At 42.5% G+C, this 24771-nt stretch overlaps 3 protein-coding genes across 4 annotated transcripts; 2 read left to right on the top strand and 1 right to left on the bottom strand.

Moving 5' to 3' along the window:
• The first annotated feature begins 165 nt into the window (after nucleotides 1–165).
• Nucleotides 166–12529, top strand: ntng2a (netrin g2a). Its single transcript, XM_069682738.1, has 10 exons — nucleotides 166–390; nucleotides 3100–3358; nucleotides 3511–3656; nucleotides 3741–3979; nucleotides 4397–4573; nucleotides 10644–10663; nucleotides 11384–11551; nucleotides 11636–11779; nucleotides 12216–12305; nucleotides 12399–12529. The coding sequence occupies exons 1-10, from the start codon at nucleotides 166–168 to the stop codon at nucleotides 12527–12529; spliced, it is 1599 nt and encodes a 532-aa protein (XP_069538839.1).
• A 2980-nt stretch (nucleotides 12530–15509) lies between these two features.
• endog (endonuclease G) lies at nucleotides 15510–17927 on the top strand. Its single transcript, XM_069683436.1, has 6 exons — nucleotides 15510–15680; nucleotides 16262–16455; nucleotides 16548–16689; nucleotides 16898–17007; nucleotides 17090–17171; nucleotides 17247–17927. The coding sequence occupies exons 1-6, from the start codon at nucleotides 15510–15512 to the stop codon at nucleotides 17442–17444; spliced, it is 897 nt and encodes a 298-aa protein (XP_069539537.1). The 3' UTR covers nucleotides 17445–17927.
• A 78-nt stretch (nucleotides 17928–18005) lies between these two features.
• On the bottom strand, nucleotides 18006–23510 carry LOC138610320 (transcription termination factor 1-like). Of its 2 annotated transcripts, none has more exons than XM_069683058.1 (11): nucleotides 23461–23510; nucleotides 22139–23027; nucleotides 21905–22029; nucleotides 21399–21584; nucleotides 21187–21265; nucleotides 20584–20708; nucleotides 20162–20351; nucleotides 19855–19947; nucleotides 19457–19522; nucleotides 19079–19164; nucleotides 18006–18585 (listed from the first exon to the last, which is right to left on the bottom strand). In XM_069683058.1, the coding sequence occupies exons 2-11, from the start codon at nucleotides 22981–22983 to the stop codon at nucleotides 18383–18385; spliced, it is 1998 nt and encodes a 665-aa protein (XP_069539159.1). In that variant the 5' UTR covers nucleotides 22984–23027; nucleotides 23461–23510; the 3' UTR covers nucleotides 18006–18382. The 2 variants fall into 2 exon arrangements, with proteins under 2 accessions (XP_069539159.1, XP_069539160.1); XM_069683059.1 differs by having other exon boundaries at nucleotides 22139–23024; nucleotides 23461–23472.
• Between the last annotated feature and the right edge of the window lie 1261 nt (nucleotides 23511–24771).

Here is a 24771-nt window from a genome sequence, read left to right as displayed (position 1 = left end):
GGGGCCAAATGAAGTCTTCTGGTGTTAGATATCACCTGGTAGACATGACAAACACCTGTTTGAAAAAGATTGAGCAGAACTGAACCTTTGGATTAAAAATGTGGGAGGTGACTTTGAGTTGTGACCTCCCGAGGAACTTTCAGTCTGTCTGACTGTCAGGCCATGATGTCTGACCTCCTCCCCCGCCTCCTTTCGCTCCTGCTCCTTCTGCCGGCGTTGGGCTGGTGTCAGTTCGATGTGTGCCGGTCTCTGCGTGTCTCGGAGGCGGGGCCAGGATGGGAGTTTTATGCCTGTCAGCCTCCACCTGCCAACATGAAGGAGGTGATGCAGATCAAAGTCGACCCGCCCGGCATCACCTGTGGAAACCCACCGGAGAGATTCTGTACACTGGTCAGTAACAGACACCCAACACACAGTTAATACACACATTGAAACATGTCTCTCAGTGTTCTTTCTTCTGCCTTTTTATATTTATAGATATTAAAATGATCTCTGACCAGTTGTGTCGGATTGTAAAATGTCACTGAACATTGTTTCATTTTAATAATGTAAATGAATCCTGCTGTGGTCAAAGGATTGAACCCTAACAATCCTCCTTTTTCCAAGCTGTTCTTTCACATAAGAGAAACAACAGAGAAACTTTGAAGCACTAGTCTTGTACTGATTGTACTTGGAAGATATGAAAGTAAAACTACTTGCTGCAAACTGAGCCTCTTTAAAGTGAACCCTCATGATAAGATCTGGGTTGACCAAGTTGATTATTAGCACTGTGACACCTTGACAAGGTCAGCCTTTTTAGTTGATAAAGCCCGATAATGAAAACACATCCTGGACCTGTTAATCTTGCTACACTGTAAAAAACCCGGATCCAGTGAGTCAGTTTGAACTCATGAGGTTTAACAGACTCTTAAAGACTTAAAGAAACCTGTTAGCTTAGCATCATTATCGCTACAATCAACCCATAATGCAAGTCTCTCTTTAGAAGCCGGTGTCAGGATGTGTGATGGTGTACAAGTCTACCATAATCACCTGTCAATCATCTCCTGACCCCTCAGAGTTATCTTGTGACCTCCCGGGGGGTCCTGACCCACAGGTTTAACACACATAGAGTCCTGCTGTCTGTATAATTGTTCCATCGGGAAACTGAAGTCATGTCTGAATTATTGATAATGAAGAAAAAATTAATTATTGATCAAGTGGAATCCCCACAAGACAAAAATAACACAAAACATAATAATGAGTCAGTTACAGCTTTAAAGAGCAACCGAACACCAGGTGTCAGCTTCGACACGTCAAACGTTCAATAAAAAACGGACACATTCATAAATATAATTTCCTCATGTTGAAAGCTTAACAGAAACATAATTTTTTTCTGGCACACAGGGTTCAAAAGTTTGGATGTAGCTCTCTGATTTCTTGATGATAATCATACTCGTCGCATTGGCTCAGATCGCAGAGTCGATGTTGGGAATCATGTCAATCAAAGTCTTTTTGATGCCTTTCTAGAACGATTTAACACACCTGGTGAAGACTGCAGTATTCACCAGAGATCGACTGGTTTATCTGATTACAAAGAGTCACTTAAGGTTAGTTAGTGCTGCTTTAAATCTTCCAAATCTGCAGTGTGACAGTTGGCAGCTGCTGCTAAAGTCTTAAACACACACACACACTGATCAGATTAACATCAGTGTTAATCCATGACTCACACACACTCTTCAGGAAACTACACTGGATCATGCCTGCAGTCGTGTAAGGTGCTGTACACATTATGTTTCTGGTTGTATTATTGTGAAAGTCAAACAGGAAGTTAAAGAAATTCATCAATGATCAGAAATCAATTAACTAACTGATCAGAGAGATTGAATAGTAGCTTTTTGATTTTACTAGGATGTGACATCTTGTAGGGATGTGATGCCATTGTGGGGCTGTCAGGTCTCTAAGGGCTATGAGGTCATTGTAGGGCTGCAACCACATTGGAGTATTGTAAGGCAGCTGTGGCTCAGTGGTAGAGTCGGTCGTCTTTCAATCGTGCTTTGAGTGGTCTGAAGACTAGAAAAGCGCTACGTAAGTGCAGACCATTTTGGTTCATTGATTTCATTGTAGGCCTGAGATGTCATTGTCAGGCTATGACCTTATTGTAAGTGTGGGCCACCATTAAATAACTCAGCAACAATGAACAATAATGGAATTTGTAACCTAAAAATAAGCAGAGAATGTCACGGTTTTGGGTAAAATAAAAAGGTAAAGGACCCAGGTGCAGACAATGGTAAGGAGTTCAATAAACTGAGGCAAAAAATGCAAAAACAAAATCTAAAATCCAACAAAAGACAAAACAGAAATCCAAATGGGAGAACAAAAACGTCTCACAGTCAAGGTAAAAGAATAATCCAAAGGAAAACCTGGAAACGCACAGGAGCAACAACGGAGAGCCACAAGGGAACAGGGAAGATCCACAAGCTGATAGCAGCAGTTGGTGCAGCTTGCTGTGTTTGGCGAAATGCCGGGGAACACAGATTTGAAAACTGAAACTGCATTGCATTGCTGTTTGCTAATGTCCAGTGATAAATTACCACATTCTTTGCTGCTCTAAAACAGTAGTTGCCATTGGCTGACCAAATACATCCATGGTGGCAGTACAGCACAAAAAGCGAGGTGAAAAAGAGTTGAATCTGTATCGGATTCGGACTCGCTGGTACTTGATTGCCGGTACATTTACAGCAGTATTGGATGAATTTCAGATATTTATATTGGAACAACTCCACTTTTCTGTGAAGGGTCTCAGTCACCCAGGTCATGGGAATTCGAAGCTTAATCCAAAAGGCAACTGGACTTGGTTGAAGTTCGTGAGGTGAAACGTCTTCAAGAACTTCAACCAAGGCCAGTTGCCCTTTGGATTAAGCTTCCAACAACTACACTCATTAATGAGCAAGACGGACAGATGTAAGCATTTAGATTTGTCAAGTATGACCTGAGACTTACTGTTGTGAACATCACTGTATAGCTGTATCTTTGAACCACCAGAGTATTTTTGAGGAAGAATCCAAATGTTCCTTTGCTGTGACTCCTTATGAACACTAGATTCTGTTTGTTGTTCTGCAGGAGAACCCTTACCTGTGCAGCGACGAGTGTGATGCGTCCAGCCCCGACCTGTCTCACCCTCCACAGCTGATGGGAGACAGGGAGAGAGGGGGGCTCATCACCTACTGGCAGACAGTCACATGGTCCAGGTATCCTGAGCCTCTGTTGGCAAACATCACGCTGTCCTGGAACAAGAGTCTGGAGGTGGTCGATGATATCGTCATCACCTTTGAGTATGGCCGACCAACCAGCATGGTGCTGGAGAAATCTCTGGACAAAGGTGACTGTTCTTTGAGGGACTGAGGGTGGAGAGGGTTGGTCAGTAGTACACCAGGTAGTACATCTGATCTGTGGCCTGTTTGTGTGAAAAAAACAGAACCAAGAGAGAGTGATGACAGCTGATACAGTTCTTAATCAGTGTTTGTTTTTCAGGTGTAACATGGCAGCCATATCAGTACTACGCTGATGACTGTCTGGATGCATTCGGTATGTCTCCTAAACGGGTCTCTGAGTTAGCGCCAAGTAACCTAACCAGGGTTATCTGTACCGAGCAGTACTCTCGCTGGGTTGGAGCCAAGGTAGGTAACTGGACTTGATACTGGTCATACTGATACTCAATCAGTGATTGATAGAAGTAGTAACTGTATGCGTTGGACCAATAGGAGGAGAAGACGGTGGTATTCGAGGTCCGTGCTCGGTTCGGGGTGTTTGCAGGTCCGAAGCTGATCAACATGGACGCTCTGTACACCCGGATGGTGACCATGAAGGGTCTGAGAGACTTCTTCACCTTCACCAACCTCCGACTGCGACTTCTCCGCCCTGCACTGGGAGGGACCTATGTACAGAGAGACAACCTGCTGAAATACTTTTACGCTATTTCAAACATCGATGTACCTGCAAGGTGACTAACAGATAGCCTTATCTCACTTAACAAAGGTGTAAGTTGCAGAAAGTTCTGACATCATTATGGTTGGAAAAGCTCTCACTCTTAACTAAAGCAGCTTGGACAGTGGCGAAACATAACGCTCTCCTCTAGTGTTATATCTGGATGCTGTCCTCAGGCTTATCATTTGGATGTGCCATTGAATTCAGGTGACAAAAGTATGAAAAGCCAGAAAAGTATTTTTGCGTGGCGGACAGGGACGATGGATGGTTCTAACTAACATGGCACTTGCAGTAAAACCCAAGTAGGCTGAGTTTGAATTGTCATATCTTGTATTGGTGGTCCACTGACAAAGCAGCCACTAATGACGAGATGGGAGTGAGAATGTGTTGTGTATGACATGTTTGTTTCTATATGTATGTGTTTTTCCTTCAGGTGTAAGTGCAACTTGCATGCATCCCAGTGTGTTTTACGTGATGCGACGTTGCAATGTGAATGTGACCACAACACAAGTGGACAGGACTGTCAGCGTTGTGGCCCAGGGTTCAAACCCCGCAGCTGGAGACCGGGATCATACCTGCCCCTGCCCACAGGCACTCCGAACACATGTATGTACCAGTACATGGTGCCAGCAACTGTACATGCCTGAAAACACTGCCAACGAATGTACTTACCTGAACACTTAGCCAACATCTGTATATGCCTGAACACACAGTCAACATTTGTATACCTAAACACTTTAAGGTACCTGAACACACTGCCAGTGCTTGTAGGTACCTGGACACACTGCCAGCGCTTGTAGGTACCTGAACACACCACCAACGCCTGCACATCCCTGAACACACTCCTAACACCAAGCTGAACCCACTGCCGACACCTGTATGTACCTGAACAGACTACCAATGCTTATAGGTAACTGAACACACTGCAAAGATTGTAGGTACTTGAACAAACTGCCAACACCTGTTCGAAAGTGAACAACAACACCTGAATGTAACTGAGCACACTGCCAATACCTGCATATACCTGAGCACATTGCCAACCCTTGTATGTACCTGAACCAATGCCAACATCTGCCTGTACCTGAACAGACTGCCAACACCTATACTTACCGTAACACATTGCCAACGCCACCTGTTTTTCTTTACATATGACTTCACATATAAAATCACATGTTGTGTCTTTTTCAGGCGAAGCAGCAGAATCAACAGCCAGTAAGTAGTCTTCACATGTTCACCTGTCTGTCTGTTCACCTGTTCACTTGTCTGTCTGTTCACCCGTTCACCTGTCTGTCTGCTCACCTGCTCCTTGCATTTCGTCCCCACCTGTCTCCACATTCAGACAGAATAGCTAGAGTGATGCGGTCAGTGTTGCATCATGGGATTCAAATCTGTTTCATTATTTTTATTCAAACATTTAAGTTTTTCTGACGTTCAGTTTTAGGTTAGTTCCCTGTGAGTTTTCTCGCAACAATGAAACTATTGTAAGTCATATATTTTTCAATATATTAATAATGTTTTAATACATTACATAAATACAGTAATTAATTAATTCTGATTGCTCACACGGTCGATCACATGGATGACCACAGCGGGCAAGTTAAATATCAGGGTGCATTCTGGGAGGAGAGCCTAAACGTTAATCTGCCGTTAACACCGACAGATGGTGTGTGTGTTTAATCTGTATTAGTGTGCTTTAACCTGTCAATCAAACACGCACACAATCTCACATGCAAACTCACACACGTAGACACACACATGGCTGTTAAGCAAAAATATTAAGTGTCATTTTGAGATTTATTTTGAAATTGCTTTTCAAAATTTCAGAACTAAAGATAACGTTGATTTGATAAAGAACATACACATGCTCTGTTCTTTATAATCATGGTAATCATATGTTTCTGCTTCAGTGTTCAGAGTCTTGTTCTAACACACAGAGATCCTATAAGATGCAACAGCGATCGAACAATAATTGGGCAGAATATAGAACAAATAGAACAATCTGATAACTGACAGTTGCCCAGTAGATGTAACAGTGGCTGAATCCACACAATTAGTCTCTCATGAGGAAGTTGATGTTTAGCTGCTTACATGTGAAAGTTCATCTGACTTTATACTAGAAAAATATGGGTTCATGTAATGTGTGGATTTGGTGACTGTAGCAGAAACATTAGAGTACAATAAAGGTCTCTGCAGAACAGGACTGGGTGTTTCAGCATAGCAGGGTTTAACTGCCTCCTGATTGGCTAATTGGGTTACAGTGGTTTTGTGCTGGTAAAACCAGCAGTGACAACAAGTGATGGCAGCAGTAGATTCCTAAATAAATGGAGTTTTCTGGTGTTTTCAAATAGATAAAATCAGCAATTAGGTGTTTGTATTTGATCTGACGGAATGGGGGTAGGGGTACGAACACCGTAAATTTATTGTTATCAAAGGTGGGACAGGTGTGCAGGCAGGTACTGCTCAGGCAAAGAGTTGAGCTTTAGGAGGAGGCTTATTTTCAGAAGTAAATTAAGTCACAGACAACATTTCTGGAGCAAGATTAGGATGCTTTGGGGGTCTAGTAGGTTCAGGATAAGCACTCATTGGTGTTATGGGAAGAAAAAAAAAAAACTGTTTCAACACCTCTAATTTATTTATGAATCTACTGCCAGCCTACAGGTCAGGGTTGGGAGGGTTCTGGGTTTCCACTAATCCAAATTCTACTAAACTTAAGAGTTCCCATTGTTAAATGTTCTGCAGAGAGTTAGGTCATTATGTGTATAGAACAGAGAGCTGAGATTCACTAAAGAGACCTAACTCTTCTTCTCTGACAGCGGCTGGTGACTCTAACTCAGCAGCATCTGATAGACCCTCTGCCTCATCAGATGGAGTGACTTACACTACTACTGCTACTACTTCTTCTTCTACTACTATAGCTAGTGCTACAACTACCACAAGTGAGGCGACTACTACTACTACTACAGCTAGTACTACAACCACCACAACTGAGATGACTACTACTACTCCAGCTACTACTAACTTAATTATAAGTACTGACACTACAATGACGGACACTACTGTTACTGATGGTACTACTGACACGACCCCTACTGCAAGCACAACTAATAGTGCTACTATAACTGAGGCTACTAGCCCCACTGACAGTACTACGACTACTTCTGCTACAATAACTGATGCTACAACCCCTACTGACAGTACTTCTAGTACTGCTACCATAACTGAGGCTAGTAGCCAAACTGATAGTACTACTACTACTACCGTAACTGAGGCTACTACCCCTACTGACAGTACTCCTACTACTACTGTTATTATAACTGATGCTACTACCCCAACTGATAGTACTACTACTTCGCCTACTCTTAAGGATGATACTACCCTCACTGACAGTACTTCTACTACTACTGCTACCATAACTGATGCAACTACCCCAACGGATAGTGCTACCACTATAACTGATGATTCTACTCTTACTGACAGTACCACTACAACTTTTTCAATATCTGACAGAACTACACCTGCTTACAGTATTTCTACTTCTAATACTGCTGCTACTATGGGCACTACTCCCTCCACTCCTGACTCTACTCCTACTACAGACGCAACCACGACTGCTGAAACAAGTACTAGTAGTGATATTGCTACTGTATTTGACATTGACAGTGTTCTTACCATCAGTACCACCCTGGCCGATATCAGCTCTACGATTTACTTTAATAGTGCAAGTGATGCTGGTGTGGACTCTACTACTTCAGTTAGTGACGCTGGTTCTACATTTTTTACTACTACCAGTAGTACGGTTGGTACTACAAGTTCTGATGCATTTCCAGACTTTAGCAGTACAACAGGACCGACAGTGGACACAACTCTATCCAGCACTCCAGCTCTGGAGACTGGAGACTTGCTGTACATCACAGCCCCAACAGTACCAGACACCACCACTCCACGTAACACTATTAGCACCTTAAGTCCTACCAGTTACACCAGTACCAACAGCCCCACAATCCCAGGCCGTAGTACTGACTCTGAGGTGTCTATTTCTGACCCAGTGACTACGCCATATGATTCCACCTCCTCACCAGACAGCACAGACTCCACCCTCTCTGGGACTGGCAATTCCAACCTGATCTACAGTACTACCCAACCTGCTGAAGATACTACATCATCAACTGGAGCACCAACAACAGCAACCTCACCAGAAATAACCCCAGCCAGTGACGGGGCTCCATCTGGAGATACTCTATCCACTGGGTCAGCCCCAACCAATCAGGCTACAGATCCTTCACCCACAGCAGGAGCTGACAGAACTTCTTCCGACGATCGTTCAGACTTTCCAATAAATGTTCCTCCTCCTGATGGAGCCATTCCAGATAAACCTTCTCCTGGTATACCTCCTCCAGATGTTCTTTTCCCTGAAGCATCTCCTCCCGATGTACCACTTTCTAATGTACCTCCTCCAGATGTACCTCTTCCTGATGTACCCACTCAAGTACTGGCTCCTGATGTACCTCCATCTGATGTATCACCTCCAGATGTACCTCTTCCTGATGTACCCCTAGAAGCACCAGCTCCTGATGTATCTCCCCCAGATGAAGCTCCTCCTGATCTACCTCTTCCAGATGTACCTCTTCCTGAGGAACCCCTTGAAGCACTAGCTCCTGATGTACCTTCCCCAGATGAAGCTTCTCCCAATCTACCTTTTCCTGATGTACCTCCTCCTGAAGTATCTTTCCCCTCTGCACCTCAGGAAGTACCACCTCCAGATGTACTTCTTCCAGATGAAGCTCCTCCTGATGTACCTTCCCCTGATGTGCCGCCTCCAGATGTACCTCCCTTCAATGTATCTCCTCCTGATGTATCTCCTCCTGATATACCTTTTCCGGATGTACCTTCCCCAGATGTACCTCCTCCTGATGTATCTTCCCGTGATGTACCTCCTGCTGATGTATCTCCTCCTGATATACCTTCTCCCGATGTACCTTCCCCTGATATACCTTCCCCAGATGTGCCTCCTCGAGATGTTCCTTCCTCTGATGTATCTCCTCCGGATGTCCCTCCTCCTGATCTACCTCCTCCAGATGTACCTTCTCCTGATGTACCTTCTCCGGATGTACCTCCTCCAGATATATCTCCCCCAGATGTTCCTCCAGAAGCGCCCTCCTCTAGGACTCCAGACATTCTGATAGATGTACCTTCTCCTGATGGAGTACCTCCTGAAGCACCTCCTTCTGATGCTCAAGTGGACTCCTTGTTGTCTCCCTCTGAAGGAGGGAAAGGTGATGCTGCACCTGACTCAAGCTCCACCACTGTGGATCAGTATGACCCTGCTCGTGAATGGGCTCCGGTGGACTTCACCTTCCCTCTTCCCGATGATCTCAATTCAGTTGGCTCTAGACCAAAATCAGAAACAGTGCCTGTTGCTGATCCTGGGGCCATTCCAGAGGATTCCGGTGGATCTATTGATGTTGTACCAAATTCAGTGGATACTGGAGGTGACTCTGTCTCAGCAGTGCTAGATACAGGAGAGACAGTAAATGGTGAAACGGAATCAAGTGGACCAGATTCCCCTGCTGTAGGCGGTGCAACTCCTGGTGCAGATTCAAGACCAGATTCTTCCCAAGCAGTAGATGCTCCAGGAGTAGATTCTTCAGCAGCTCTGATGGGAGGGAAGTCAGCTGCAGAGGAGTCAGCTGCCGGTGGACCAGTAGAAGGGTCAGAGTCCGATAAAAAGAAAGACTCTAAACAAGAGAACACAGGGGCACTTGATAGTGCAAGTCCTGGTGCAGATTCAAGACCAGATTCTTCCCAGGCAGTAGATGTTCCAGGAGTAGATTCTTCAGCAGCCCTGATGGAATGGAAGTCAGCTGCAGAGGAGTCAGCTGTCAGTGGACCAGCAGGAGGTTCTGAGTCAGATAAAAAGAAAGACTCTAAAGAAGAGAAGACAGAAGAGAAAAGAGAGGTCAAAAGAGGTACAGAATGAGGAACTGTTTTGAAGTGTACAATATGTCAAAGAATGTTGCAGCACATTCAAAGATTATTGCTAATTTCTTTTTACATCTGGGTTAAGCTTTACTCCTACTTAACATTAGTTCAACTTACTTGTTGTCTCCACTTACTGTGTCCATCTTCAGCATGTGTAGTTGGTCAGTTGTCATGGATACAGAAAGAAAAGTACATTGGCCTTAGCACTGAGAAAGTATGTCCACATACATCAGGATGCTTTGAATCAAATCATTAATAAATGAAAAAGTTTTATGTCTTATACATCAGTAAATTATATCCCTGTGATTGATTACTAACATTAAGCAGGTATATAGCCAAACTTAAGAAGAAGATCCTGCAGACTCCATGAATTTTGGTGGATTTAATTGCTATACATGGAGAGCTAGCAACATGTATACTTGCAGGATAGGGGAGAGAAGAGACATAATGCTAAGTCCAGGTGTGTCTACATAGACAATGAGAAGCAGCTCCATAGTTAAGCAATCTAACTTTATTCAAATAAACTGTGGTTTATATTTTCAAACTATCTTTTTTTATCTTTTCTGTTCAAAGAGGAAAACAAAAAAGGGAAGCAGAAAGCTGAGAAAGACTACGAGAAAAAAAAAGGTATAACACGTATGAACATAATCATAATACTGCCACCTACTGGCTAGCATTACTAACAGTGCTAGTAGAACTAGAAGTAGTAGAAGCTTTAGCAGTAGAATAGGACCCCTGGAAACAAGATGATACATCTCAAGGGGTATATCCCTTTGCAATTAATCTGATAAACATGTGCCTAATTGTCATGATTAGTTAAGTGCTGAGCTCTTATTGGAAATTAGACATTAACCCCCGTCTGTGATAATGGTTACGCATCTCGTTTTGTGTCCAAAGCAACCCAGAAGTTTCTGATTCCTGGAGGACCAAAGTTCAGTCAGCTGTCCAAAATTGCTTACGTCTCTTTCGAGGGTAAGACTACCTCTGAGCAACGGAGTGCTTCACCTTTACAGGCCCGCCCCTGAACATGACTCCTCCCCCTGTACATTGATCCCTCCCCTTTAAATATGGCCACTCCCAGAAAAAAAACTGAAGGTGTATTCAGATGTTTAAATTTTGTGTTGCCGCTATTTATTCTTTCCATAAACAGTAAACAGAAATGTAAGAAAAAAGTGTAACCCTCATACTTCATACCTACCAAAGCATGTGGATCAGCTTTATCACACTCATCATCCCATTTTTTCATCTTTGCTGTCATCTTCATGAGTGTTCACGTTTCTCTCACCTGTCTGTTGTGATGTGGGTCGATCTATAAGAATGGGGACAACTCAAATATGATTGTTATTTGAATTTGCTTTATTGGCATAATATTTAAAAACAGACAGAGAAGGAAAACTAATGCCAGGTCAGTTTTCACACTGTGTGTCTGTGCTTCTGTCAGACTGTGAGTGTAACGGTCACTCCAACCGCTGCAGCTACATTGACTTCATCAACGTGGTCACTTGTGTGAGCTGTAAACACAACACGCGAGGACAGAACTGTCAGTTCTGCCGCCTTGGTTACTATAAAAACGCCTCCCTGACGATGGATGACGAGGAAGTCTGTGTCGGTCAGTAACACACACACACACACACACCATCATGACGATAAAGATACTGATAATGATGGAGAAGATGTCTCTGTCTGTCCTCAGAGTGTGACTGTGACATGGTGGGCAGTCTTTCTCCACACTGCTCTGACTCTGGACTCTGTCAGTGTAAATCTGGAGCCTCAGGTCGGCGCTGCGACTCCTGTCTACCTGGATACACCTGGAGAGGAGATGAAGCAAGCTGCACAGGTGCAAAGGGCAGGGGGCAGGGGGTTCAGTAATTAAACAGGTATAAATACTATGTTTTTACCAGAGATTAGCTTTTGTTTGGAACCCCAGAACGACGCATAATAAGCAATAAAAGACATCCAAAATAACCAAACGAGCCAAGAAGGTGCATCAAACGGCGATGACAGTATGTTGAATCATAAACGCACGCTCAGTTAATGCGACTTCCCATTTTCCTTTCAATAACTTTGTAGCAGTTTTAGCCTCTCAAACTCGATCCCCAAAATTGTACATCCATGGAAGAGGATTGGAAATTATAAATAATTATAAACATCTGTGTCCAGGTGACGTGTGATGTCACTGTAAGACAACATAAGCCAACTGTTACTAAGAGAGAATTACTCAATATATCATCAATGATGTGCTAATGTTCCTAACAACCCCTGTCCTCCCTCAGAGAACGTATGTGACGATGAGCGTTTGATCTGTCAGAACGGAGGAACCTGCATCGACTTCCAGCAGTGCGTTTGTCCGGACAGTTTCACAGGTAAACACACACCTTGATGATGTCACAGCTCACATGATTTGGGGTCAAGAATCTGATGATGTTACAGCACAGGTGATGGTGTCATGTCTGCAGGTGTGTTCTGTGAAAAGAGCATTTGTTTGAAGAAAGGCGGTTGCGATGACGGCACCGAAGGCTCCTCCTCCTCTCTGACATCTCACCTTTACCTGCTGACCCTCAGTCTGATGTCCTCCACCTTGTGCTGACCACACCCGCTGATGATGTCACAGAAGGACGAATATTAAAGAGGATGTAAAACAGAACTGTTTGTTTTATACTGAACTGAAGCTGTCTGTACAGGATGTGATGTCAAAGTGGATACACCTGTGAGGATGTACGGGTGAGGCTTTTTGTTCCACATCTTCAGCAGAGAGTTGTAGACGTTTGATGTAACATCCTGTAGCAACAATTTGGAAATTTGGAAAGATGATAAACAGAACGTCATGTTGCAAATCACAGCTGAGGAGAAATTACAGCAACATCCAATCAAAGTTTATAGAAGCAGACACAAAGCATCCATCCATTACCAATACAGCTTATCCTGTTCAGGGTCGCGGGGGTGCTGGAGCCTATCCCAGCTGTAATTGGGCAAGAGGTGGGGAACACCTTGCACTGGTCGCCTGTAAATCACACAAGCCCGTTTTACATTGCGGTTCCGCCACAGCGCTGTAACGAAACTCCACCTTTATGCCCCCTTTGTCATTTTACATTGAACCAAGCCACACTGGCGTAAAGCCGCCCCAGGGTGAGTTTTACCTTCATTCCAGCGTTGTGGAAGCAAAATGTGCGCGAGGTGTAAACAAACAGCACATGCGTCACACACACAAACACACGGCACCCTGCTGGCTCCGTCGTTTAGCCTCTGTTACGCCTCTGTTACTACCTCTGATGTGGCTCAGAGGCAGAAGGACTTCGCACCACCATTCAGCCTCCGTGCGTTTTACATAGAAGATGAAACGTAACAGAGGCCTTGAACTGGCAGTGTAAAAGGGGCTATAGAGACAGACAACCTTTCACACGCACACCTACAGGCAATTTTAGAGTCATCAATGAGCCCAACGAGCATGTCTTTGGACTGTGGGAGGAAGCCAGAGTACCTGGAGGGAAGCCACACATGCACGGGGGGGACATGCAAACTCCACACAGAAAGGCCCCTACATCCGAACCGAGATTCAAACCAGGGACCTTCTAGTTGTGAGGCAACAGCGCTAACCACTGCACCACCATGCAGCCCCTAAGTATATGATACAGTATCTTTACAGACATAAAGGTACCAAACAAAATGTCTCATCAGTTTCAGAGCAGCCGTTAAAACAACGGCAGAAACACTGATGACAAATCCTTACTTGAAAGAACTGAGACTTTAAAGGAAAAATAAGTGAAGACAAAAAGAGATTTTAGAAGTCCTGCTTTCAATGTGAAACACGTGTTGTCATTAATTACAAGTAAATGATAAAGAATAGATATATTGATACAACATTGATTGTTAGGAGAGTTTCAGGTCGTAGCTGTCTGCTTCAGTGTCATCATTATAGATTTGAAATCAGTCGGTTACACGTCTTTTTTTCCTCTGATTTAAACATTTCCAAACCAGAAAAGTGAGGCCAAATCAGTTATTGATTTATTACATAAGTTATCTCTTATATATATGATAACAGATAATGGTGGATTCTTCATTGTAGTGTATTATTATGAAGACAAAGCTCGACTGTTACCAAACTGATTGTGATTGCTCAGGGTGCTGTCATGACAAACCTACAGTCTGTGTTGGGATGATGCCGTGACTTCCTTTCATTACATAGCTGCAGCTTCTGATTGGCCTGGCTGCTGCCTTCACTTCCTGTTGGGACACACCTGCAGTCTCTGATTGGTCCGGTTCTGCCATGAGGTTAAAGACTTGTCTTAGTTTGTTGCTCTTTGTCTCCAGTGAGACGGGCATATGAGATGTAAAAGCATTTCACTCATGATAGACTTCGATCAGGAGATTGAGATGAATCGTCTCTCTGATTGGCTGAACTGACTGTCAATCATTAGCCTCATTAGAACAAGGGAACTCTGAGTTATGGTTGTGATCGGTCGACTTTCACATTGGTGACTTGATACAGTTACCATTGAGACAGTCTGTCTTGATCAGTTTGTGTGTTTGATTGTTTAAATTTTGAGGTCAAAGGTCACAGTGTCATAAAATAGGAAAAGCCAAAAATACACACACACACACACACACACACACACACACACACACACACACACGTCGTATATGATAAGATGATGTTATAATATAATAAAGCCCTGTTATAGTTTGTAACATGATAATAAATATGAAACAGAGTGTAACTCAGCTAAAACATGTTGGTTTAGTGTCATTGATCATTTCACCATCAGATTGTGTCTTCACAACAAACAGCTGTACATATAACCCATATACCACCATTACTGGTTTACCCAGTAGTACCCTTGCTGATTAGGGTTGTCATGCACAGCAAAATGGTTGACAAGTTGTACATGATAATATTTTTTAATGATTAAATGATGTTCTTGATGACACATCTTTCCTGAGTGAAGCCACATTAACGATACGATCATTCAGCTCCTTTGAGTGATGCCTCCGATTCACTTTTTTATTTTGTTATTTACTTCATCCTTTCATTCAGTTTAACACTTGAGCTTCACTTTACCTCTTAATATCCATCAATTGTTATTTCCACTGAGATGTTAATCATATGTTTTTTAAACATCAGTCCGATGTGACATACCAGTGTTTATTATTCTGTCTCACATTGTTTTCTATAACTTCTTCTTTTCTTTCCTTTTTTTTTTTTTTTTTACCCAATTGAAATTATGAATAAAAAAATAATTGCACAATTTATCTCTTCTGTCTTTCATGTTGCAATTTATTTATCTTTTTTAATTCTAGATTCACTATTTATATTATTATTATTTTTATTTTTATTTTTATTAAGCCCTGCGTTTCAATTTATATTATTTATTAAAAAAAAGCTCTCTCACTGTGCCTGCATCATGTAACACGAATGTTACAAATTATATATTATAATTGAAACAATATATAATATAATGCAATATAATATAGCCTAATATAATAAAAAAAAAGTAGATCGAAAATTTTGACCTTCGTCGTCTCTCGTGACGTCATCAACGTGCGTCATTAGCAGCTGATCCACCGAAAGCATGAAGCGGTGGTGGCGGACCGGTGCGACCTTGCTGGTCGGAGCGGGACTTGGAGCTTCAGTGAGCCGCTTGCTGAATGTCAGAGGCGGGGAGGAGGAGGCGGAGAATGCCGGTCTGCTTAGCAGAGTCCCGGTGCTCCCGGTACCGAGCGTCCAGGCCTCCGAGCTGACGGTGAGGGAAATGTGTGTGTGTGTGTGTGTGTGCGTGTGTGTGTGTGTGTGTGTGTGTGTTCGCGTCATCTTTCTACTTAAACAACTTTTATGATTTTTTAAACTAATTCAAACATGATCTGATTCAAACTTCCATTCTGTAACACAAAATAGAAAAGGAAGAAGAAGAAATTAACACGTAAAAAGAGCATTTATGTACAACATTATTTTTTTTACATGCACGTGACACACACAACACCGTGACCAGCTCGTAGACAAACAGCTGCACAGACATGAGAGTTCAAACACAGGGAGGTTTTCAGTCTGCAGTAGAGCTTTTGTGAATTCTTTAAAGTGATCTTAAAAAATCCTCCAGGTGTTTCTTACCTGTGAATTACAACTAGAAGGACATTATTAAACCCCTTTGAAGAAGTGTTTTACACTTTGAGGAGCAGATTGTGTCAGTGTGCTGTTTGCGTTTTGTTGTTGTTTTGTGCTATTGAAGAAAAGCTGTGAAGAAAACAGCATTCAAAGTCAAACCTGCATCTTATTTTGAAAGAGACTTCCTGTCCTTCATTCTACCTGCTGTGTCTTGTTGTCCAGGTGAGTCCAGGTGGGTCAGGAGTGGTGATGAAGTATGGCTTTCCCTCATTGACCAACATCAAGACCCGAGAGTCCTATGTCACCTCATACGACCCCCGCACACGCACTGCATCCTGGGTAATAGAGAGGCTAAACCCTGCCACCCTGAATGGGCAGTCAGACAGGAAGTACTGTGAATTCAAAGAGGATGACAGGTGAATCCACACAGAGCAGGCAAAACACAAAGTCGACTCTCTTGTTGAAACATTTACATATTTAAATGTTTAACTTGATTCTTCCTCCACAGTGTGCACGTGTTTCACAGAGCGACCAATGCTGACTACAGGGGGAGTGGCTTCGACAGAGGTCACATGGCTGCTGCAGCTAATCACAAGTGGAGTCAGAAAGCCATGGAGGACACCTTCTACCTGAGCAACGTGGCACCACAGGTAGACATAAGCCCCTTTCACTTGTGCACTGCACTCCTGAAAATTTCCCGTCATTGTCTGGGTGGGCTGCATGTGTGAATGCAATCACTAACTGTAACTGTGGTGCGGCTTCAGGTATATCACTTTTGCGAACAATCACCTGGGCCAGAACACCTGGAACAATGTGAAGAACCAGATTTAAGATATGTACTGTGTTGTTTGTTTTTAGAACCCTCACCTGAACCAGAAGACCTGGAACAATCTGGAGAAAATGTGTCGCACTCTGACCAAACGTTACCTCAATGTTTATGTCTGCACAGGACCTCTCTACCTGCCCAGGTAATCCCTCTGCTTCTGTTTTTGATTGATGTGATGGCGAGGCTACAGTATGACATCATCATTGTTTGTGTGTTGTTTTTAGGCAGGAGGCTGATGGGAAACTGTACGTTAGGTATCAGGTTTTAGGACAAAATAACGTTGCTGTGCCGACACACTTCTTTAAGGTGAGTCCACCTGTCTGCTGCTGATGATGATGATTACCTGAAGGCAGATTATTCACCTGTCCTGTTCCTCTACAGGTGCTGATCCTGGAGCAGGCGGATGGCAGGGGGGTGGAGCTTCGGTCCTATGTTTTACCAAATGAACCAGTAGATGAGAAGGTTCCACTTGAGCGTTTCCTGGTTCCCATTGAAACCATCGAGCGAGCGTCAGGACTTCTGTTTGTCCCAAACATCATGAAGAGGACCAGCAGCCTGCAGGCCATCACTAACAGATGAACTACACTACCCATAATGCACTGCTGCTTAATGAACCACAGTGTGTCATCCTCACTACTCAAGCTGGAGGTTTTCATCTCAGCAGTGCAGCCATCATGACTAAAACAGAAAAAATTATGCTTAGACATGTAGAACTGCAGGGTGGACTGCGATACCCACAATCCTCTGCTGTGGTGGTCGGAGGAGGAGGTGTGAGAGCCAGCATCATGGAAGAAACAAAAAAATGTTTTTATGCGGAATGAAAGGAACTAGACTTTCCTGTAGAAGAAAGGTCAAAGTTTTTCATCATGCAATACCTTATTATATTCCTGCTACATATATATACAGATAATATAAATATAATGTAAATTATGTGTTATATATGTATCAAGAAGTGACTTTTGCTCCTTGTTGTTGCGGGTTTGACAGATCATGTGATGTCTATTTTTGTCTGAATCTTAATGTTGGTAGAAAAATCTGGAAATTTAAATGATACATTCTTAATAAAAAAGATGAAAACCTGTTTTTACATGTTTATGTAGATAAAACTATTATTAAATCACTTCCAATTTTTTAAGTCGCCATTTATAAACTTTAATTCAAAATGTGTTTTTTTTTTCTCAACTCTTAGTTCCAGTTGTTTTAGCTGAACAGACTTTAAAACTAAAAACAACCTTAAAGTAAATTATTTTGAGGTACTGATCAGATTTTTCTGGATGTTTGATGAAAGACAACATGAAAATAATCGTTTCATTAGAAAGTTAAAAAAGTAAAATATTAAACGTCTTATCACACAAACACTGATCATCTGTCAGTCAAGACCTCCAAAATAAAAGCGTCCAGCAGCTGAAAACACAATTCATTGTAGCTCCATATGTTTTAGAGTCTCTGCTGACAGGTGACAGCCAATCACGTTGAAGAAGGGGCGGGGCCTAGTGTTCATATCTTTCCCCTTGTCTTTACACCCTTCTGCTTCCCGACCGCCTCGAGGTCAGCTGACTGTTGTCCACCTCGATGTACCCCTCGTCCTGTGAGCCGAAGATATCAGACAGCTGGTACGTGATCTCCTGCTGCTCCCCCCGCTGCGCCCCCTGTACGCTGCACTTCTTCAGGTTCTCCTTCAGGATAGGAACCACCCTCGAATGAAGGAAGTCGATAATCTCTGAACAAACAGAAGAGAGTAATGGTTACACGAGGGGGACATTAGTATTATATATAAAGTTTTTAAGTATTACAGTAAGATAAAGCATCATAGATAAAGTATTCTGCTATGATAGTAAGGCAAAGTATCACCATATGACAGTATAGTGAAGATAAAGCATCTGATCATACTAAGATAAAGTATCACAGAAAGGTAAAGTATCAGAGTATGACAGGTTAAGTATAACTGCAAAAAAATGTGTCAATGTAAGACAGTATCTCAGATGTAGTATTCAGATATGACAGTGAGATGAAGTATCACAGAAAGATAAAGCATCGCAGTATAACAATAAGGTAATGTATGAAAGTAAGAAAATATTCCAGTAGGATAATGTATCACAGTGAGGTAAAGCATGAGTAAGATTTAGTGTCACAGTAAGGTTAATGATCACAGTAAGATAATGTGTCACAGAAAGATAATGTATTCCAGTAGGATAAAGTATTCCAGTACTGACCTCCGTAGGATAATCTTGTCCAGTTAGGAACTCTGGAAACTTTCAGTCGGTGGAAACTCTTCTGAACACACACGGGCGTCACTTTACTGAAACACAACACAGGAGTACTTTTAGTACAGCAGTTACGATTACTACATTCACACTGCTTTAACTGTTACTACAACTACAGATGAAAACTACAGTACTGATATTTAAAACGTCCCCTCAGACAAGCTAAAAACACTCGTCTCCTGCTGCACTGTTAAGTCTCTGCAGGCTCACTGTCACACTCTCCGTGTAAACTGTGAAAAGGTTTTATAGACTCGTGACTATCTTGTTCAGTCTTGATCAGCTGACTGAACCCTCTCATAGGTTTCACAGTTTGACTTTTGACCTCACCCGACAGTCTCAGCAACCTCGTCCCAGTCAATGTCTGCTAAATCGTCCACACGCATGTTGTACAACCTGAAACACAAACATTTGTATTATCATTATTATTATCAGTAGTAGTAATACAATCACAGCTAAGATTCAATATGACAAAGTATTGACTATGAAGTACGACTGGTGATGTTCTGACGGTTGGTGAGGTGGCTATATGAACCTTTCAACTGATTTCAATGTAAAATACCTGAAACATCATTAATGGGTAAATTAAAGTCTCACTGGTTACTAAATATACTCTCCTCATACTTTTGGAAATACTTGTTATGTCCTTGATTAGCCTTTCAAAATAAAACATGTCCACAGGGACCTGAAACTGTTTGTCCTGGATCAGGTGTGACACGTGAACTTACGTGTTGATAAGTTGGATTTTAGCCTGTAGTCCTTCTGATCCTCTGTTGAAGGTGCTGACTCCTGAAGACAGTTTGCACTTCAGGAGGGAGAACCTGAAACACACACACATCATACACCTGAACATCTGGACACCTTGTCAAGTGAAAGCCTGGAAACCTCAACAACTGGATGCCTGGAAACATAAACTGGATACCCAAACAAATGAACACCTGGAGATCTAAACGTCTGATTGAACACCAGTAAAGCTCTGGGTTTTCTTAACCCTGGATTTTCAGTTCCAGAATCAGACCCAGCAGGTGTACTGACCACTTGAGCCGACACTGGACCCAGTTTCTGGTCTCGACCTTCTGACTGATCTCCGTCCAGGGCAGGTTGTTACACAGCTGCTCTCTGCTCAGACCAGAACCTGCAGGACACTCCAGAACCTCAAGGTGAGCCTTCAGAGCCTGCTTCAACTTGGACTCCTCCTCTGGACTCCATGAACCACGACCTCCAGCTGGAAAGACACAGGTAACAGACACACATCAGCTGTCAGTGTAACTGCACTGCAGGGATTAAACTTACCTGGTGTTCACTGATCTACGAGTTCTGCCTCTCTCACTGCTAATATGTCTGAAGTGAGCTCATGTTCTGATCTGCAGATATCTTTAGATCTCAACACATCAAATTGTTCTAACAGAACCTGACAGAAATCAAAGGAGGTCACAGTGTCATGTGTCGAGGTTTACCGATGGTGGAAAAGCGTTTCTCCAAAGCGTAGACACTGCGGTCCATCTTCTCAGCAATCGTCCTCCAGTCGTTACCATGGAGGTTCTGTAACTTAATCAGAGACTGAATCTCGTCCTCTGAGAACCTAGAAGAGGACACACACCATTAAAATAAATCTAACCATACAGAGCTGTAAAGATACAGGAGGTTCCACGGCTAAGAACTGAAAGATAAGAACCTTCTGCAGCTAGACCATAAAGATACAGGAGGTTCCACGGCTAGAACTTAAAGATAAGAGGGTTCCACAGCTTGACCTTAAAGATACAGGCTAGGCTGCTAGACCGTAAAATATACAACAATTTACATAGCCAGACCATAAAGACACAGGGTGTTCCACAATAAGAACTTAAAGATAAGAAGGTTCTGCAGATAGACCATAAAGATATACGATGTTCAGCGGTTATACGGTACAAATAAAGGGAACCAGAGCTAAGATGAAATATGAAGGGGGTATTGTGTAGAAATGCAGCGGGTTCTGCAGCTAGACTGTACAGATACCAATAATTCCACAGATAGAACTTTTCTGACACAGTAACAGGTTGAAGTTAACTTTGACCCCTGACCTTCCCATGTGGTTCCTGTCATCAAACATCTTCTTAGCTCTGGTGTAAACCTGATGACATGTCCGAGGGATCCCTTCAGCTGAAGACAGACAAAAAGAGAGAGACAGGCAGAGAGACAGAGACATAGAGAGACAGACAGACGGACAGGAGGATTACTACACTTGATCCTAGCATACGATGATGATGATGATGATGATGATGTGTTTACATACCAATCCTCTCCAGGAAGTGATGTTGTGCTCTCAGCTTCTTGATCTCCGCCTCCTGCTCTTTGAACCTCTTGGGAAACAGAAGCTTAACCGCCGAGTTGATGCCTATGAGAGCCAGGAAGTCTGCAACGTTCGTTCTGATCAGCTGATTCTCCTCCTGAGTGCATCGCCCCCGACGCAGAGACACACCTGGAGGAAAAGGGAAAGGTGCATTTTCTGCATGAGTACCCTGTTGTTTTAAGTAACTTGCTGAAGTACTACAGGTTGTACCTCAGCGGTTTAAGTTTTAAAAGCATTGATACCTTGCTTTCTGCAGTATCAGTACCTTGCTTTCTGCAGTATCAGTAGCTTGCTGTCTGCAGTATTAGTACCTTGCTTTCTGCAGTATCAGTACCTTGCTGTCTGCAGTATCAGTACCTTGCTGTCTGCAGTATTAGTACCTTGCTGTCTGCAGTATCAGTACCTTGATGTCTGCAGTATTAGTACCTTGCCGTCTGCATTAATAGTACCTTGCTGTTTGAAGTTCCTGAGGCGCTGCAGATCATATCTCAGAAGTCTGTTGATCTCATCAGCTGATTTTTTCTTGACACCTGGAATGAACTCCTGCAGCTCCTCCAACAATGCAGGGTCAACCCTGACAACACAGGAAATACATTGAAAATACTGTGCTCTGATTGGCAAATATAGATTGTACATACAATCTTTATACAAACATTTGGATTCTAACACTTCTAAAAACTCACTGATCATCATCTTCAGCTGTTTTTTTCGGTCTCTTTTTTGCCCCTCCTCTTCCTCCTCCTGTAATCCTCGTATTCTTCCTCTCTTTCAGCTTTTCTTGTCCTATTCTCCTCTCCACTTTTTTCTTCTTTTTCCCTTCCACCGCCTGTCCTTTCTTTGAGATCACGTTCAGGACACTCCCATCTTTCTTCTTTTTCTTCTTCTTCTTTTTCTCCTCCATACTGGTTTTCACAGAAACCAAAGATCCTGTTGGTCTGTTGTTATCGTGGTCTGTTGTTATAGTGGCGATGATCACCTCCTGTTTTTTCTTCTTCTTCTTCTTCTTCTTTTTTTCCTCCATACTGGTTTTCGCAGAAACCACTGATCCTACTGCTCTGTTGTTTTCCTGGTCTGTTGTCACAGTGGCGATGATCACCGCCTGTTTTTTCTTCTTCTTCGTCTTTTTCTTTGGGCTGTTTTCGGTTTCTCTGTTGTTTTGGTCTGTTGTTTCCGTGATGACACTCTCCTCATTTACTGTGTTATTTTGTTTTTTCTTCTTCTTCTTCTTTTCTGTGACACCACTGTCTGCATCAACCTGCATCTCTTCCTCCGCCTGCTCCTTTTTTCTCTTCTTCTTCTCCTTCTTTTTACTGCTTGTATCTTCATCTACAGCAGGAAGTGGAAGATTGACCTCCTCTTCCTCTGTTTTGTTTTTTTTCCGCTTCTTCTTCTCTCGTCTCTCAGGTGATCCCTCAGGTGTTCCCTCAGGTGTGTCGATGTCAACGGGTATAGGACCTTCCTGTTGACTCTCTGACCTCTTTCTCTTCTTCTGAGGAGAGGGAAAGAGGGAGTTCGCAGGAGGTTTCATGACAGCTGGAGGAGGTGCAGATGCTGATTATTTATTTGTTGCTGCTGTAAGAGAGGAAACACATTTCGGGTTATTTAATTTACTGAAATACGTCTGAAGCACTTACTATCAAAACTGCCCAGTTACATAATGAGACAAAAAGTACAGTATGACCTATATACCAACAGGACTCAGGAAAATGTTTGTCTAGCTCTGATCGACACTCACACTTCTACTAAAACATAACAAAAGAGCTTTTACGGAATACCGTAACTCCAGCAGATACAACATGCTTCAAAACTAACACCGGACAAGAACTTCAGACCAAAATCTGACCTGAGATCTGACCTAAAGCGAAGACCTTTACTCAACTAACACCTCCTTCGGAATCCGGTGTTAGGACTGAGTCTGGACTTGAATTTAAACCAGACATTAAACCGGATTTTAGAGTTTTAAACAATCTTGCAGGTTTTAAGATCTTAATATGAATCCACTCACCGTCTCCCAAAGAAGCACGCGTGCTAGAAGGAACAGCGCTGGTTGTTTACTTCCGGGCTCATAGAAGCGCATGCGCGTGATGTTCAGCGCAGGCTGTGGAAAAAAGAGAGGACTGTTTACGGGTCCCACTGTCAGGTGGACGTTAAAACTCTTTTTAGGACTATGACTATTGCAAGCACTCTTATTTTTTCATGCCATGCTATCCATGTACTGGACTCCATTTATCAATTACGCCTTTTTAAATCGTATATATAAAGAGTTCCACGCCCTGCAATGTTTGCATTACCTCTTGTTATGTGTGTGTGTAACTGTTTTTCAAGTTTTATCTTCCTGTAAGACCAAATAAAATCTGTGAGAAGGTCGAGACACTTATTTCTTGAGTACTTTTACAAAATCATCAGGTTAAACGTATTTTGGATTTAATCAAAGAGATAAAAACACCGAGACATTTTTATTTAAAGATCAGTTTGTGTTCAAAATGTTTAGCTCAGATGTTTTCCAGATTTTGTGTTTCTGTAAATTTAAATAATAAAGTGAAATAAAATTTACTTTACTTTTAATTCACTGTTCTTCGTCGGTTCATTTGTTAATAAAAGTGAAAATAATAACAGAGTTCATTTGAGGAATCACTTTTAAAATCCCTAATAAACACAAGTGAAAAATGTTACTGATGTTAAAACACAAAGTCTGATTCAACCACAGGACCTGGTTCAGTGTGGACCAGGTCCATTCATTAAGATGTGACCAGACATGAGAATAATTTCACCCTGTCAAGCTTCAAGTCAGGAACCAGCAGAGTGAAACAGTTGTAATCAAGTGATAATATATTAATAATACACCTGTGATATAAATGAAGAAACAATTGCTTTACAAGTTAGATGGTCTACAGGGACTTGAGAGTCATAGAGATATTAGACAGAATTATATAAATAAAAAGATGGACGACATGACAGCTCCCTTAAAGTGAAGCCACACCCTCTCTATCGCCCCCTGCTGACTGGCTGCAGTATAGGTCATAAAGCCCGCCTCCTCCATGTTAACAGATGGGACATGAGTCAAACTATAAAATCAAAATACATTTTTGTCAAACATGGTTTCTGTCATTATAGTTAGTTCTTATCATGCTGATTTAAGTCCAAGTGTTCATTTTTCTGACGAGTTTACTTTTAATTAGTTATTTGATGCTATAAAAAGGGGGTGTGGCCTCATGATTGACAGCTCTGTTGACAAATGGGGCTCCTGCAGCGTTCTGTTCCCAGGTAGCAGAGTAGAGGAGGAACGGCGAGAGGAGACGTAACTAACACTAACACT

This window comes from Semicossyphus pulcher, unplaced genomic scaffold (genome assembly GCF_022749685.1).
Source record: "Semicossyphus pulcher isolate SPU_LCO1_2020_fin unplaced genomic scaffold, fSemPul1.0.p SCAF_6, whole genome shotgun sequence".
NCBI lineage: Eukaryota > Metazoa > Chordata > Actinopteri > Labriformes > Labridae > Semicossyphus > Semicossyphus pulcher.
The sequence above is the reverse complement of the archived record's forward strand: the minus strand, read 5'-3'. Positions and strand labels throughout refer to the sequence as shown.